The sequence below is a fragment of the Malaclemys terrapin genome, chromosome 6 (assembly GCF_027887155.1).
Source record: "Malaclemys terrapin pileata isolate rMalTer1 chromosome 6, rMalTer1.hap1, whole genome shotgun sequence".
Lineage (NCBI taxonomy): Eukaryota > Metazoa > Chordata > Testudines > Emydidae > Malaclemys > Malaclemys terrapin.
In genome coordinates this window covers 69,987,050-70,004,846 of record NC_071510.1, presented here as the reverse complement: position 1 = coordinate 70,004,846, position 17,797 = coordinate 69,987,050, and the positions used below count along the sequence as shown (strand labels likewise).

The 17,797-nt window shown below is 40.6% G+C and overlaps 1 protein-coding gene and 1 long non-coding RNA gene across 12 annotated transcripts in view; one reads left to right on the top strand and one right to left on the bottom strand.

Annotated features, from left to right (window-relative positions):
• PAM (peptidylglycine alpha-amidating monooxygenase) overlaps positions 1-17,797 on the top strand; it is a 233,852-nt gene that overhangs the window by 189,423 nt on the left and 26,632 nt on the right. For 4 of the 7 annotated variants that reach the window (XM_054032534.1, XM_054032533.1, XM_054032532.1 and 1 more), the window contains exons 15-16: positions 4,524-4,832; positions 16,626-16,755. In XM_054032534.1, the coding sequence (XP_053888509.1) occupies positions 4,524-4,832; positions 16,626-16,755 (439 nt within the window). The remainder of the gene's footprint in view (positions 1-4,523; positions 4,833-16,625; positions 16,756-17,797) is intronic. The other 3 variants (XM_054032538.1, XM_054032536.1, XM_054032535.1) reach the window with 1 other exon arrangement.
• The window catches only part of LOC128839494 (uncharacterized), a 40,003-nt gene continuing 23,232 nt past the window's right edge, over positions 1,027-17,797 (bottom strand). Inside the window, exons 2-7 of one of the 5 annotated variants that reach the window (XR_008445456.1) lie at positions 12,414-12,596; positions 11,981-12,179; positions 11,412-11,502; positions 11,015-11,164; positions 2,758-2,867; positions 1,027-2,147 (exon numbers count right to left, since the gene is read on the bottom strand). This is a non-coding gene — a long non-coding RNA (uncharacterized LOC128839494). Of the gene's footprint in view, positions 2,868-6,394; positions 6,738-11,014; positions 11,165-11,411; positions 11,503-11,980; positions 12,180-12,413; positions 12,597-17,797 lie in introns of those variants that run through there. The other 4 variants (XR_008445455.1, XR_008445458.1, XR_008445459.1 and 1 more) reach the window with 4 other exon arrangements.

Below are 17,797 nucleotides of genomic sequence, written 5' to 3'. Positions count from 1 at the left end.
AAAAACACCACCTCGGTGAGAATTGTAAGGCTGTTTGCGCAGAGGCTCCAGAGCTCTATTGCCAATGCAGACACTTGATTGCTTTCTGCACTGTAATTGGCCTCTGGAGCTGTCCCATAATGCCTCAAGTGACTGCTGGAGACATGTACCTCTCCCCTTTCAAAGCACCATTTCTGACAGCCCTTGCATGCTGTGCGAGAGAGTTTGCTGTGCAGAGAGCCCAGAGAGGGAGACGGGGGCTGACGTCGGGGTTTCCCCCTGCCTCAGGACTGGTTGCTTCCTGCTGCTGTCTGAACATACAAGACAGCCTGCTGACACACACTCTGTCCCCCAAAACACAGTGTCTCTCTCCCCTTCCCACACACACATACTCCCTGTCTCACACTCTCCCCCCCCCCCACCCCTCCACACACACTTCAGTTGTAAAGCAGCTGGCAATGTAGAAGGATGCCCATGGAACAATGGGATTGGGAAACCTGCATCATGTGACACTGTGCCTGCCCCATGAGGCATTGCAAACCCTTCCCAAAGCACTCTGTGGCCAGTTGCACAGTGGGATAGCTACCACAATGCACTGCTGTCTTTGCCGTTGCAAGAGCTGCTAATGTGGATGCGTTCCAGCATCACAAGGAGCACAGTGTGGACACGCAACAGCGGTTTAATTCCAGCATTTTAATAAAAGTGGTATAATTTGAAACTTGCCAGTGTAGACATACCCTCAGTCTTCAGTGGATTTGCCATTAGGCTTATGTTGTTTGTGAAGTAATGTGATGTTTATGGACTTTCCCTATTTACATTCTGTAACATTCAAAAAACTGTCCAGCAGCAGTTACCAATCATAAAACTACAGATATGTGACGATATATTCCAGTAAAAGCATGACACAAATGTGAACCATGTTGTCAAGGAAAATATTTTTTATTAGAATGATACCTCATTTTATATTGAGGAAAATAATTAAGTGGATGAAGGTAACTTTTTTGTTTTAAAAAATAGCAAAATTAGATTTTTAAAAGAAACTCTGAATCTGAAGATTGTAAAAATATATTTTAGTAAATGTAGTCTCAAATTGAGTAGCACAGGCAATTACATGGATTAAGTCTGACTGGAATGCAAATTCATTAAAATCTCTCTCATACATAGCCATATTGTTACCTGGGGTTTTCTGAACATAAAGCTCTTGGTAACTTTTACTCTTGGCAAGGCAGTGGCAGGAAATAAATCAATGGGGACATGACTATTCAACTGATAGATGATTGACACAAGCAGTATAATACAAGAGTGCTCTTACTTAAAGCTACACTGTATTTAGTCTCAAGCACTTACACACATATACAACAGGGTAGTAAAAACATGGCCATCCTCAATTACCAAAGTCTGGAGCGATTTTCGAGTGGTATAGCGACAGACATCCGATGGCATTTCTTCTGCCTGCCATTGGGGACCCTCAGATGCCTCCATGAGGTGATCCAACTAGCCCAAACTTCTCCCTCCTTATTTATTGTGTTAGTATGACAATAACATAACAATAAAAAAAACCTGGTCAAGTAAGCAATTTCAAAGGTTAAGCAAGGAGTTTCCCGAGACCATTAATTAGATAGATGTGTTTTTGTGAAGTCCATATGCTTGAAGGTCCTGAAGAACACATCCCAGAGGACAAATATAAGCTTCCTTCCTTGTGCTAAGGCTGCTGCTAAGGCCCACTAAAGGCCTATTGACTGGACTGTTTTTGGCGATAAGCATGATAATCGATATGCCAGCTACTACCGGTAGTGATCGAGACAATTTACTGATCCACCAAGATCTCCCCATATAATATCACTCCTGTCCTTCTCCCTCCTTCAAAAAACATGTAACCTCTCCGACACAGATTTTTCTACCCAACCCCTTTTTCCCAGGGTTCTTTAATTTTTCTTTCTTAAACGGATGCTTCTTCCCCTTGGACTCTTTGATGTACCTTTTCCCAGCCCTCTTAAATGTGATTCTTGCTTACTTGTAGTATCTCCTTAAACCACATGGCCATGCCTCAAGGATTCTGTTTCAGTCATTACTGGATGTTTGCTCTGCTGTTAAGTCTTTCTCTTTCATACTCAGATCCACAGATCCTCATATTGATTTCATGCAGCAGGCCTTCACCCTATTAGTAGCTTTGGAGGTATAAGTAGTCCTGTTAGTCAGTGGCAGGAAGGGGGAGTGTCCAAGTTTCATAAGACCCAGACAGTTCCTGTTCTGTCTCCACTGCGTCTGCCCATTCCCCCAGAGCCTCAATAGGTGCAAGTAGGCTTGCTCCAGGCCAGGGATTCTCAACCTTTTCCTTTCTGAGCCCCCCCATAACATGCTATAAAAACTACACGGTACATCTGTGTCAGGGCCGTCAATAGGAGGTAGCAAACAGGGCAATTGCCTGGGACCCCAGGCCACGGGGCTCCATGAAGCTAAGCTGCTCAAGCCAGGGTGGCCGGGCTTGGGGCAGTGGGGCTTCGGCTTTCTGCCCTGGGCCCCAGTGAGTCTAATTCCAGCCTTGCTTGGCAGATCCCCTGAAATCTGCTTGTAGCCCCCCAGGGGACCTCAGACCCCTGATGGAGAACTGCTGCTCCAGGCAATCCCTGCTGAAGAGCAGAAACTAAAATGAAAAGAGCGCTGCTCAAATGTGATTCAGAATTATTAGGACTGTGTTGACAGGCGGTTGCCTTTTAGTCAGAAATAAAGCCCTCCTTTCTGTTTGCCTAAGATTCCAGCAACTTGAGCCCTTCTTACCTTCACAGAGTACAATATGATGGACAAAAAATAGTAGTGTAGCTGCAGTAGCACAGGTAGTGGGAGTGCTGGCCCATGCTAACTGCCCCAGGTACAAACCCAAATAGACCCTGTGGAAGAATAAATATATATTGTATGCAAAGCTGATTATTTAAATGTATTTTTAAATGTCTGGGGTTGTTGGTTTGTAAATCTGCATTTGGACAAGTTAGTTGAATTTAGCAATAGGCTGCCATTTAGAGTAGGTTCTATGAGGCATACTAGCATAGATGGCATAACAAATTTTGTTCAGGTCTAATTTGCTTTGTTCATTTTGCTGAAATTGGCCCTATTACTTCAGCAATTATTATCTGACAGAAGTTTTCACCTGGGATATTCCTCTTTGAAGACCAGAGATTGGAAGCCTAGTTGAAATCATTGAACCAGGACTGTTTATAAACATGACAGAATCTCTTAGGGTTTTTTTGAAAGACTTAATTTTCCCCATACCAAGTTAATGATCGTGAATTATCAGTGAATGAGTTGAAGCTTAGACAGTTATCATTCTGACTTCCTATTACTTAATATAAAACTTTTTTTAAAATGTATACGGCACTATAACTGTAATTTAAAAATTAAATAATGAATTCCTTAATCATAAGTTATCTCTTCATTAGATATACGTAGAATTAAATGAAAGGACTCATCGCTATATATTTACCACAAATTAAAAGCATAATTTGTTAGTTGAATATCTGTTCCCCTGTGTCTCTAACATACAGACAGAACTGACATTTGCTTAGAGCAACAAAATGTTCAGTTATTGTGTGGGTGACTGCAAGCTGGTGGAGTATATAAAGCTAGTTTGGCTTAGGGCAGCAGAATCCCTAAGGATAGCCCTCATTGTCACCATTTTAAGTCTTTTTATAAGATTAAACATAAATCAGTGTGGTTAAAACTGATTTTTGGCAAAAAAAATCTACATTTTACACGTAGGTTAATTTTCCTTTTTCTGTGTTCTTGGGCCAACATTCTAGAACTTAATAAAGGCATGGTAGGTTATGGGAAAGTCTGCTGATTTGTTATAATACTGTAGGTACAACTGCTTCCTGTTTGCTTAGGGAGTGATTTTTAGGAAGGAGTCTTCTGCAATCTGCAGTAATGGACTGAAGAATGCTACTATATCTAGTTAAAAATTGTCTGTCTGTAAATGTAGTTAGTGAGTCTGCTTTCTGCAGCACGTTACGTTGACATTATTGCAGATTAGGTTTTCTTTTTTGCAGCCTGGGCTTCTTAAGCAATAATACTTTTCAAAAAAAGATATTTTGAAATGTATGCCTATTATCGTTATTGACTTCAGAAATGATAAAATTGACAAGACTATGGAATTCTGATCTTTCTTTTATAACTCTGCAGTACTCTGGCTTCTAAATCCAGCAGAGTGCTCTGTAAATATCCTTTATTGAAATTCTTGTTGAAATCATGGACGCATTCCTTTGTTCCCAAGAACATCTTTAGAGAGCTGATGTGCTCTTTTTTGATCCTGAAATGTCAGGAAAAATTGGACATTATTATGTAAATTAAGGATAATAAAGGGTTGATATCTCTTCATGCCACAGTCTTTCAAATCTATGAAAGACTGAAAACAGTTCCTTCGTGCACTAGCCATACCAATGACTGTATGAATACTTTTATATTATTGTAGTTTGCTAAAACTGTAGAAAACTTTATAATCTGTTATAATCTCCCCCCCCTCCCTCCTCTTATCTTTTCTCTTTTCTGTACAGGTGATTTCTATTCACTCATTTCCAAGCTGCTAGGAGAAAGGGAAGATGTTGTTCATGTGCATAAGTATAATCCTACCGAAAAGGCAGAATCAGATCTCGTAGCTGAGATTGCTAATGTAGTCCAAAAGAAGGATCTTGGCTGGTTTGATGCCAGAGAGGTTACAAATCACAATGAAAGGGCCAATACTAGTCTCGCCAGAAACAGAATTCACAAATTTCACAGACTAGAATCCACCTTGAGGCCACCAGAGAACAGGCATTTCTCTTTACAACATGATGAGGGAAGCTGGGAAAAAGAACATACTGGAGGTGGGTTAGGGATTCATTTTAAGTAATGTACTGCAAAGTAAGAGCTGTGATCCACATTAGCAAAATCTGAAGGGAATATCAGTTGATGCTTGAAATAATTTCACAAAAAGATCTAATTATGAAATTTGTCTTTTTACATCTCTCATGATTACAGAAATCATAAACTTTTCCCTCCCATTATCTAGAGTGGCTATAGTCTACTGGAAAAATTGAGTTAGAATAATCAGATCCAAATAGTTCACTTTTGGGGCTGTTAAATTGAAACACTGAGGGTTGAACAAATTGTGGTTAATTTGGCATTCTGCTAAATTGAAGTAAACAACTATGGATATAGTAGTGAATTAAAGTGTTTTATTTTTCCCTTTATGCAACTGGCTTCATTGAAATGACTAATGGGCGAGCTTGTTGACTTTTTTCAGCTGACTTGACTTGTCAAACATCAAGATTGTACAAGCTTTATTTCTTGTAGTTCCACTAACTATTTTTCTTTAAATGTAGAAAAGTAGTTGTTGTTATTGAGGAATGGTCCAGAAAGTCAATATTTATTTCTTTATTTCAAATCAGGATTGGCTACTCTAATTAGCAGATTAAAACTCATTCCCTTCAGGTTTCTATGACAGCAAAAACAATAAAAGCATATTTGTTTTACTTGTGTTGTGGTCTCTGTGATATTGATTGTGTTTAGTCTCGCTAATCTGGAAAGACAGATAATACAGCATGTGAAGAGTATCTGTTATGTATGCATGGCAGCCATTTGTGTGTGTGAGATGTAGCAGCACAGACTGCCTTTATGTTGCAAACAGCCAGCTTGCTGTTTCCAAATACATTTTCCTTACAAACATAAATTATTCATCATCCATTTGATTTTTATTTGCAATTTAAAATATGAGCATGGAATGCCTTCTGCTCACATGCAGTTCAAATATAGTGTAATAATCGCTAAATACAGGATTTAATATTTAATAGAAGACCAGAGATATGGACTTCTAGTATTAAGTGTTGCTACTTGCTTTTAAATGAAATACAGCCACAGTTATTGGCAAGAGAGGCAGGGAGGAAAGGTTGAGGAATGTTCACTAATATGGCCCTGATTTTCTTCTCCCATATACAAGTGTAAATCAGGAAGAGCACCATTAAAGACTGTGAAGTTCAACTGGTACTAGTGTATGAAAAATCAGGCCATGTGACCAAGAAGCACCTATTTTCCTGCAAAATAAATTCTCTAGGTCCAGAAGGTTAAGAAATATGATTTTGAAAAGAGAAATGTTAGAGTAAGTTCCCTTCCATTTTAATTGATTGAGTGGGTGAATGTCAGTGAACTGAATAAAATGCTGACTTGCTGCACCATTTAGTGTGAGTCCTGATTACAGAAAGAAGTAGCAACTTGTTTTCAGTATTGCTGTGGCATTAATATTTTTGGTTGCAAGTATAGGGTTTGGTTGGTTAGTTCATTTTGGGGTTTTGTTTGGCTGTTTGCTTTTTTGGGAGGGTGGGCGGGGAGGTTACTTTGTACAGTTGACCTGCCTGCAAGTTTTTGAAACAAGAGAAGCAAAATTGAAATGTTTTCTTTAAATATTTTAAAATCAAAGTTTATTTTCCCTTTTAAATCTATACAACACTGTTTATTCACAGAAATTCTGGACTACAAGGAAGTTATCAGCGCCATCTTTTGGCAAAAGAGTGGTTATAATAAAGTGAAAAATCTTTAATCCCACATTTACTCTCTGGAAGGGAAAGTATTTATGCACACTAACATGAAATATTGTGTGGATTCTCAGTAGCAGATTTCAATTTGGAAAGAAGCAACTAGATACATTGGATGCAAAATTATTTTAATTCTTTTATTTATGTAGTTTAAAAAAAAAATAATGGTACCATCCTATGCTGTGGCTGCAAATGAAGATACTGCAAAAATAAAACAAAAATCACACTAAACTTTACATGCTTAGTTGCCAGTTCCTGTTGTCAAGTACGTAACTCAGATAAACTTGAAACACTTAAGGTTTCTTAGCACTATATCCACTTTCTCTTAGTTGTATTTGTTTAATAGTATTGATATTTAGTATTAGTTTAACTTCAAGTTTTTAAGTTTTAATTTCAGTAATATTTTACTTCTGCCTTTTTTATATCTATATCTCAATATTTTTCTTACCTGAATTGGTAAATAATCTGTGTGTGTGTGTGTGTGTGTGAGACACACACATCATTACATTTTTCTTCAACTAATATCGCTATGAGTGCTCCATATCAGGACGTCTGCATACCCCTGTGCGCTTTCTCAGAGATTTTTGTCAGCAGTGTCTGCAGGTCCGTGCCTGCGCCCTAGACACCCTTGTGCTCTGCTACAAGTGAATGAAGGGAGGGGGCAGACACACTGCCACTCCAGTTTCCGTCTCAGCCACCTGCAGCTTGAGACAGAGTGTCACAGTGTACGTTAGGTAGCATGCTGTATAGCTAGTTATCTCAATCTATTTTTTTATTTTCTTTTGTAGTTTCTTTATTTTTTGTTATTTAGCACAATTTGTGCTGGGGGGAGGGAGAGGTCTTCCCTTCCCTTCCTCATTTACTGGGCCTTTGTTTTTTTTCCTCAGGCCTTGAGCCACAGCCTCAAGCACCAGTTATGCCCAAAACCCCAGGCTTCAAACCCTGCCAGACCTGCCATAGGTCTTCCCCTGCAGCAACAGACATTCAAGCTGCCTCCGAGAGACTCATGTCCTCTCCAGGTTTTAAAAGCAGACCTAAGAAATTAAGGGAGGACAGACTAAAACTCTTGTTGATGGAGTGCTCTCTGAGGCCTGGGGGTCTGATTCACACTCCTTGTTGCTTGGATCTGGTTGCTCAGAGAGTCTCAGCAACCATCTCTGCCACAACAGTAAACAAACAGAACCACCCATACCTTCAAAGAAGAAAAGACCCCATTCTCCTGGGACAAGAGAAGGGGAAAGTCACCCCCTCAGTGGGTCTCAGGAGACTTCATGTCCCGATATGGGCTCCCATTACCTTTGGACCATGGCACCGGCTAAGACCACCACACCATGCACCAAGAAGAACCAACAACCTAGAGTGGTCTTTGAAACTCAAGGACTCCAAAGCCCAGCTGAAGTAGTCACTGATACTGTCTTCTGTAGCCAAGCCTGAAGGGCACATCAATTGCACTTTGGCAGCCCTGACATACTGACTCCGATGCGGTCCCTATCCAAAGTCACCATTACCATTACCAGCGTCACCATTATCCAGAGCCTGAGTCACCATTACTGAGGGGTACCAAGAGACTCTCCATAGCCTCCCAGAGTTACTTACCCTCCAATACTACCATCTTCAATGGTACTCATCCTCTGGTACCAACATGATCACCAGTTCCATGCAAAGTTCTGTAAGGTACAGAGAGGTATTTCCAGCTGGTACTGACACAACATCCTCTGGTAAAGTCTCACTAGCCAACCAGCCATTGACCTCCATTACCAGTACAATGACAGGACCTTCTTTGGGCCCCTGTACTGACTTGACCACTGGTACCAGCACCACTTGAACCTTTGATAGATATAGTGATGACCTCTCATCCAATTCTGAGGTCTATACAAGATTCCTCCACATTATAGCTTCCCTGTGGAGGAAACTCCCAGCAGGAGATTCACCCAGCAACCTTGGCAAGAACAACTTTGGGGCCCTGCCCTCATTCTTCATGCCCCACCACAGTGGGTTTATTGCAGCCCCTTATGACAACCAGTTTTACAAGGTCCCATCTCATAAGAGGACATATCAGGAGCAACAGCCGCCACGCTTGGGTTCTGCTCCCCAGGAGGATCTTACAGCGGAGCAAGACCCAGATGAGAGAGAAGAAACACCACCTTCCCACAGATGATCCTCCTCACCACATGAGACTGGCATGCCTCCCCCACCATCTTATGTTGATGATGTCATGGCCTTTCAAAACTTTATGAAATGAATACTAGTGGCCCTATATATTCCATTGGAGGGTATACAGGAAACCCAACATTCCCTGTTTTACATCCTTCATACATCTCCTCAAGGTAAAATCACCTTACCCATCAATGATGCTCTCCTGGCCCCAGCACATATGGTGTGGCAAACTCCAGCTGCTATACCGCCTGCCTGTAAACAGGCTGACAAAACAATATTACATTCCACCCAAGGGCTTGGAGTATTATTTTCTCCCACCCTACACCCAACGTCCTGGTTGTCGAGGCCATTAACGAAACAAACAAGCAACGGGCTAAAACAACTGAACCTTCTGGGCCTCAAAAACTATTCCTCGGTCTCTTTGCAATTCAGAGTAGCCAATTAACAAGCCCTGATAGCAAAATACGATTTTACAAACTATTCAAAATTTTTAACTTTTATTGAACACCTCCCTCAGTATTAGAGGGAACAATTTCAAACCCTCAGAACAGAAGGCTAGACAATTGCCAGGGTGTTTCTCCAGGCTGCTACATGTTCCATGGCTACAGTAATAGTCATGCCCCAAGCTTTTTGGCTGCAGTCCTCTGGCCTCCCTTGAGAGGTACAAAATACCATTCAGAATCTTCCCTTCAAAGGGCCCAGATTGTTTAGTGATGCCACAGATGGATCCCTTCATTCTCTCAGACTCTTGGGTGACACTATGATCTCTGGGCATCTATACACTTTGCAACAGAGAAAATACAGTAGATTGCAGATGACTCAGCAGTCTCGCCCAGTCCACTGTCAGCCCATAAGGTGGCTGAACTGGCTAGGAAGAAACCCAGGTTCACTAAGAAAGGGCCATCTATCCTCTGTCGTGACCACTGAGTCAGTGACTGCCTCAAAACAACCATTTTGTCCCATTGGTTGAGGGTCCCAAACTCTCTCCAGCTCCAGTTTCTATGCTGCACCTATCCCACATCCACCCTTATGGGGATCATCTCTCCCATATTCTACCTTCCTGGGAGCTCTCCACCTGAGACAGGTGGATCCTGGAGATAATTCCACAGGTTACTCCATCCAATTCAGCTTCTTTCTGTGGCCCCGCCCTTTCCCTCTTCAGGCATCCTTCTCGCAAGAGTCTCTTGAGGCAGGAGGTGCTTCTCTGGACCCAGGAGATTGGTTTGTCTCCCTCAACTGTCCCAATGCTTATCATATCACTATGCAACCTTCTCACCGAAGTTTCCTTTGTTTTGTGCTAGGAAGATACCACTACCCATATCACATCCTACCCTTCAGCTGCTGCATTGCCCCAAGGGTCTGTACCAGAGTGCTCTCAGCCGCCGTGGCCCATTTTCACCAGATATAAATTATTGTCTTTCCCTAGCTGAATGATTGGCTCCTGAAAGGTCACTCACTTCTCAAGGTATGGGCAGCAACCAGCATGGACCTATTTCTGTTTCACTCTCTGGGCCTCCTGGTCAATGCTGAAAAGTCTCCTTTCACACCCCTCAACTAATAGACTTCATTGTGGCCACTCTGGACCCCATCACCACCAGAGTATACTTGCCCAAGGACAGATTTGCCACAATGTCCAGCCTCATTTCAACAATGCAACAGAACCCACAAACCACAGCAAGCACTTGTCTACAACTCTCGGGCCATATGGCAACCTGTACATTTCTGACGTCCTTAGGAAGATTACAGTCTCGGTGTCCTCAAGCCTGGCTGAGAACTATCTGTACCCTCAACAAGCACAATCTATCCAAGCAGGTGTCTGTACGTTGGAGGGTTCTTGATTCTTTAAATTGGTGGAGGCTCCACAAAATGTTTGCATGGAAGTTTTGTTCATGAAGCCTCCTCTGACAAGGATCATCGCTACAGATGCCTCCCTGATCTGATGGGGTGCACATGTCCGAAACTTCACAGTTCAGAGCAAATGGACTTCTCAGGAGTCAATCCTCCATATCAACATGTTAGAGCTTGAAGCAGTTTGTTATGCTTGCCAGCACTTGCTACCCTACATCAGGGATCACTCAGTCAGAATGATACTAGACAACCAAGCAGCAAAGTATTATGAATCGACAAGGAGGAGCAAGATCCAAGTCCTTATGTGCCAAATCCATAAAAGTATGGAGTTGGTGCATATCGCACAGCATACAGATATCAATGGTTTGTCTGCCAGGACTACAGAACACAGTGGAAGACTACTTCAGCAGGCATTTCCACATCAGCCACAAGTGGGAGCTGTACAACAAGGTATTCTAAGAGGTATGTCTTACCTGGGATTATCCATAGATAGATCTCTTTGCAACTCCATCCAATATGTTTCTGCTCGAGCGGAGGATGCGGCCACAACTCAATAGGAGATGCCCCAGTCATTCTTTGGCCTTGTGTACTGCTATATAAAGGCTTTCATGAAACCTTCAGTCCTCAAGAAAAACAAACAAACAAAAATAGTAGCCAAGTGTAGTTCCCAAAGGTGGTTTGCGTGTCTCTGCAACTACCTCTCCATCTTCCCCTGAGCAAATATCCTCACCAGGAGTTGTGATCCATCACTCAACCCAATCTCCTGACATTTCACTTCAAGGCATGGCTACTGAATGGCTTTCTGATATAGAACAGGTCTGTCCCCAGCGGTGCTTAAAAGTAGAAAACCCACAACAAGAAAAAACTTACCTGCAGAAGTGGAAATACTTCCATATTTGGTGCAGCCACCCATCTACATCTCCTCTAGAGTCTTATCTGATACACATTCTCAATTTACCTGCTGAATTTAAAAACCACAGGCTTATCACTGAGCTCCATTAAGGTTCACCTAGCTGCTATCACAGCTTTTACTCCATCAAAGGGTTTTCAGTCTTCATCTACCCAACCACTAAGAGATTTATCAAAGGCCTGTTCAACCTCTTCCCATTTTATCAAGAAGCCAACTCCACCATGAGACTTCAACTTAGTCCTCAATGCGCTGAGGAAATCCACCTTTTAAGAACTGTCCTCTCCTTATCTTATCCCTTAAGACCTCCTTCTTCATAGCCATCACTTCAGCCAGGAGGGTAGGGGAGCTTGGAGCTTTGACTGACCACCGTATACAGTGTTCTGCTGCAGTAAGATGATGCTACATCCACAACCTTGGTTCTTACCTACAGTTATTTCAGAATTCCACATTAATCAGGAATTCACCCATCGATGTTTTATCCTAAGCCCCACTCATAGAGAGGAGAAAGGAGCCTAAGAAGAGCTCTCACCTTTTACCTCAACAGGTAGGACTTGATGTAGGCTTTTCATCTCAGTTGCAGAACGAAAGAAAGGACATCTGATTTCCAGCAAAAGGCAGTACATATGGGTTGCAGAATACACCTTAATCTGTTAAGAAGCCTCAGACGTTCACTCTCTTCCCTCCAGAGTGACTGTTCATCCACTGGGGCTCAATCTACCTCTGTTACTCTGCAGAAAAACAGGCCTATCTCAGACATCTGGTCTTTGATGCACACATTTTCACAATACTGCACTCTCTTGCCTGCTTCCAGATCTGATGCAGCTTTCAGTGGTGCTGTTCAATGATCCGTACTGAATCCACCTGCTCAGTGCCCCCCTCCTCTGTATTTGAGATACTACTTGGGAATCTCCTGATGTGGAGCACCCATAGGGACTCTACGCAAAAAAGGAGAAGTCGCTTACCTTGTACATTAACTGGAATTCTTCTAGATGTATCCCTGTGGGTGCACTGTCCTTTCCCACTGCCTCAGAGTCTTTCACTGGACTTTTATGGTTGAGAAGGAACTGTAGTGGTGGTGAGCCCATCCACTCTCTAATTACCTTCATTGGGGTATCTAGGGCACAGGCGTGGACCCACAGACACTGCTGATTTAAAAAAAAAAAAATCCAATCAAGAATGTGCGGGTGTGTGCAGATGCTGACTTGGAGCACCCATAAGAACTTCAGTTACACTTCACTCTCCATCTTGAGTATGCAGCATTTACTCACACAAATATTCTGATTAAATTCAATAGTTATTTTACATGTATAGTTATTTTACATCTGCTGCTGGAATACTGTGTCAAGTTGTGGTGCCCAAACTTCAAGAAAGATGTTGCTAAATTGGAGAGGGTTCAAAAAGGAGTCACAAGAATGATTAAAGGATTAGAAATCTGCCTTATATTGATGGACTCAAAGAGCTCAATTTATTTAACTTAACAAAGAGAAGGTTAAGAAGTGACATAATTACAGTCCATAGATATCTACAGGGGGAACAAATATTTAATAATGGGCTCTTCAGTCTAGCAGAGAAGGTATAACATGTTTCAGTGGTTGGAAGTTGAAGCTAGACAAATTCAGACAGGAAATAAGGCTTAAACTTCTTACAGTGATAGTAGTTAACCATTGGAACAATTTACCAAGGGGTTGTTGTGGATTCTGCATCACTGACCATTTTTAAATGCAATTAATTATTTTTTCTAAAAGATGAGCTATCATTATTTTGGGAAAATTTTATGTCCTGTGTTATATGGGAGGTCAGACTAGATGATCATACTGGTCACTTTCAGCCTTGGAATCTATGAATCTCTCTGCATTATCTAAAACTGCATCTATCTTGTTGTGTCATGGATAGAGATATGGTGGTTGATATAGCTGGGTCCTGAACCATCCATGGCTTTGAAGATTATACCTAGGACCCTGAACTGGTAAAACAAGTAGATTTGGAGCTGAGCTAATGGAGTCTGCAGAGTACAGGGTGATGTGCTCACAATGGCTTTACACCACTGAGAAGCTGGCTACCATGTTCTGTGCAAGCCAGAGAAGTTGTATTGTTTCCAACATTGGTCTTGGATACAATGAATTGCTATCTGCAAGTGAAGAATACCTCGATCACTCTGACTTGGATCCTCCTCTGAGATGAAGTAAAGTGTCGCCTAGCAAATGGAAGGTGGAAGACAAAACCAGACTCCAAGATATTTGTCCTTGACTCTTAAATTGTTGATTCTTGCAAATATGATCAAATTTATTATCTTAGTGCCATGTCAAAAACTGTGCTGAATGAGAGATCTATGTAATTTTAATCCCTATATAACATATTTGTTCTTTCTTGTTTCTCCACACTCAAGTTGTAAAAGTCTCTCACCCCATCTAGTCAGACCTTTCAACAGTGGCTTATCACTTGTACTTATGCAGAGAGAGACCTAGAGGTGAACACATCAACTTAAACCCAGTTATAACATGATTTGGCTCTGTCCACACGGGCTGGCCAAACTGTGTTATAATCTAGTTCAGTAATCTTATGTGTAGTTACTTATTTCCATACTATTTTCATTTTCCTCTGCTATGCTAAACTTCTTTTGATTTTGATTACGTGAAAGTGCACCAAAAGAACAAGTTTTGGGGGAAAAGAAATGGAATCAAGATGTGACTATGACTGAGAAATAGATTTTTGCTGAGAGTGCAGGAGACAGGTATGGGTGGGGCCTTCTTCACCTTGAGCTCCCTCAGGCTCAATTTAATGACACTACCAGTGGAAAAAAGTGTGAGAAGGAAAAGAAGAGCTAAGGGGACACCTCACTCTACCCTGCAAAAGAAAAAAAAAAGGGGGGGGGAAGAGTTTTATGTTTCATTTTTTATTTTCCTTCCTCATTCTGCTGTTCTCAGTGGCCTAGTCTGCAGAACAGGGTTCTGGTTTCAGCTGCCCGAGGGGAAACTATACCATGCAGAAAATAAGAGAGGAAAATCAACTCAAGCCCTTTGGGGAAAGAGGAGCCTCCCCTGTCATCTCCCTTTGCCCTCCCCTTCTTCCTATAGAAAATATTTTTAAGCAAGAAAAACTCCTACGTGAAAAAATGAGTGGCAATTCTCTGTTTGTTCATGCGTACAGAAACTTTTCCAGCACATCATGAAGTGTTGCTTTGTGGATATTTGCCGTTAAGGTATTCTTTTTAATATAATGCTGCCTCATTAAACTTTTTACCATTTTCCTGTATTGCCATAGAAGAAAAAATCCAGCTGTAATATTTTGTAATGGGGTGATCTTTCCCTTCAAAATTACGCAAGAAGGAACTGATCAAATGACTTTAGAGCTTATATTTAAAAGTGGGTATTTACAATAACATATTTTGATTTAATATCTGCGCTACTGCAAATAAAATTAAATGTAAACTATGGCAAACCATTGCCCTGTGGATCTGTTCTTGTATGTTCTAATGGTTCTTCTTTTTCAGAAGCCATGCAATAGATATTGTTTCACAGATCTGATTGTTTCGTTTTACAAGTGACTTACTTTTTCCTTTCATAAAAATAGAAAGACTTGAATTTTAAAAACATACTCCTCTAGAGAAGCAGATGTCATACAGAAATACAATTTACTTTCATATTGCAAATATTGTTTGGTGTTCAGTATTGTTTATTTGTCTACAGACACACAGATATCGTGCAATAGGAAAATAAATTGTATTTCTGTATGACATCTGCTTCTCTAGAGGAATATGTTTTTAAAATTCAAGTCTTTCTATTTTTATGAGAGGGAAAAAGTAAGTCACTTGTAAAACGAGACAATCACATCTGTGAAACAATATCTATTGCATGGCTTCTGAAAAAGATGGGATGGACAATATAAGACCCAAATGATGGTTTAATGCTAGATCTTGGGACATAAGGATTTCAGAGGCGAGTCTAAATTATTTTAGTTTGGCCAAGAAGTCCCTGGATTCACTTAATTTCATTGCTTGAAGAACAAGGTGGAACAGCCCTCTCAAAAAAAGTCTTCAGTACTGAAATCATTTTGTTACTGCAGAAAATTTGAGGTAAAAACAAAAAACAAAAAACAAACAAAAAAATTAAACCACAAACAAAATTGGCCAAAGCCAGTATTTTTTTAATTTTCCTAGTTTCATATTTCTTTTTCTCTTTTGGTACAAACAAGGAGACTGACTCAAATTAGTAGAATGGCTCTCTTGTTATATTACTATGCTTTTGGTATATAGTGTCAAAATCAGATCTGGGTTATATAAAAATTTCCAGATATTTATGTCCTCAGAAGTAAAGTGGGTCATGAGATAAATGAGGACAGATATTCCCTTCTTCCCTACCCCACCCCACCTTTTTTTAGGTCTTTTCAGATACTTCATAATAATATCTAGCTCTTTTTGTCAATAAATTACTTGGGACTACGTAATATGTGATCTCAGGCTATGCAGACCATACATAGTAAAGGAGGTGATTGACTCCCAAAAGCACATAAGTAAATCCTGAAAGGTACTGCTAGTTTGTTTGGGCCACGTCATTGTTTTTCTTTTGTGCTGCTTTCTTCTTCCCTCCCTGTGTTTTTTATAGAACATTTTTGTTTTGAAAAACATGATAGGCTTGCCCTGCTTGCTCTCAGTCGCCCACTTTTGATACCATTCTAATTAAAATTAAACTGGAAAACATTAAAAGTATTTTCGAAAAATGCCAAACTAATGTGTTAATAGAATTATCTCTAAACTATATATGCTGATTATTCGAGATAGCAATTTTTTATATATTTTATTCATTCTTTCAGTGTACTAGGAACATATACAATTGATAATAAAACAATATTCTGATATATATATATATATATATATATATATATATATATATATATATATATATATATATATATAAAATATGCTATTAAGATGAAGAAGAGAATAAAATCAAAGGCGGGTTCTCAATTTTTCTGTCATTTTTCATAGCTCAGGATGCTACTGCTTGTGCATGATATATATTTATCATAAGAAAGTTACTGCTTGGAATTAAATGGCAATACATTTAATAGAAATATTGCATGTGAGGAAATGTGCATGTCCTTCTATCATAAATCAGTGGATTTTCTACCAGTTTCATATTTTCACATAAATATGCTGCATGAATTTCTTTTTTTAGATTTCCACATAGAAGAGGCTGTGGACTGGCCTGGAGTAAACCTCAAACTAGGCCAGGTTTCTGGGTTGGCCCTGGACCCTAAAAATAACCTGGTTATTTTCCACAGGGGTGATCATGTGTGGGATAGAAAGTAAGTGGATGTTCTATCAAGTAGTATGTTTAAATAGTTGACTATGCTGTTTGTTCAATATGTTTTCTTTAGAAAGGGAATAGACATAGAATGTTCCTGGTTACAATAGTTAAATATGGGGAGAGTGAATGGTTAGATGGCATAGCTTTGAGTCTCCAGAGTTACTAGAACTTTAGAACAGTAAGAGAAGGCTAGTGTGTCACGTAGTGCTTCCCCAAAACAAATTTGATCCACTAATTTGACAAAACTTCAATGTTTTTGTGCTCCCATAAAACTTCTGACTCTGAAAATTGCTATTTCTCCACTGCTTGGGGTTTAAGGGAGAAATAAAATGAGATCCCAAAAGTAAGAGCAACTTATTTGTAGCAAAATATCTGAGAAATTAAAAAAAAATAAAAAGTAAACCACTATTTTGGTATTACATACCATAAAGTTAGTTCCTCCTGCTATCCTGTAACAAGTAGTCAATACCAGGGCTGCTGGGGGGGGGAAGGCAAGAGGGGCAATTTGTCCCGGGCCCCGCAGGGGCCCTGCGAACCCTGGCCCAGCGGCGGTCTGGGTCTTCAGCGGCAGGTACTTCAGTGCTACCGAAGACCTGGAACGACTGAAGGGCCCCCCGCTGCCAAAATGCCACCAAAGACCCGGACCACCACCAGGTGAGTACAAGCGCCGCAGCTCCCCCGCTTTGCCCCAGACCCCCTGAATCCTCTGGGCGGGCCTGGTCAATACACAGGATGGAATTTTCCAAAGTGTCTGAGTGACTGACTTCAGTAGGACTGGTGCTGATGAGTTACTTAAGCACTTTTGAAAATCCCACCCACTGTCTTTCAAGCCAAATTCTACCCCTGAATAAGCAATCGTGACATGGGGCTGATGTTGAAATCAAGTTAAGTGTGCAGCTGAGAACAGAATTTAGCCTGTAAAAGTATGTATTTTACAGTTGATAGCACTGATAATAGTGCACAAACAAGATAAACAAAATGCAGTCATGGTGGCTGGTGTCTCTTAGAAATATTAGGAGGCAGCAATCAGTTTGCTGCAT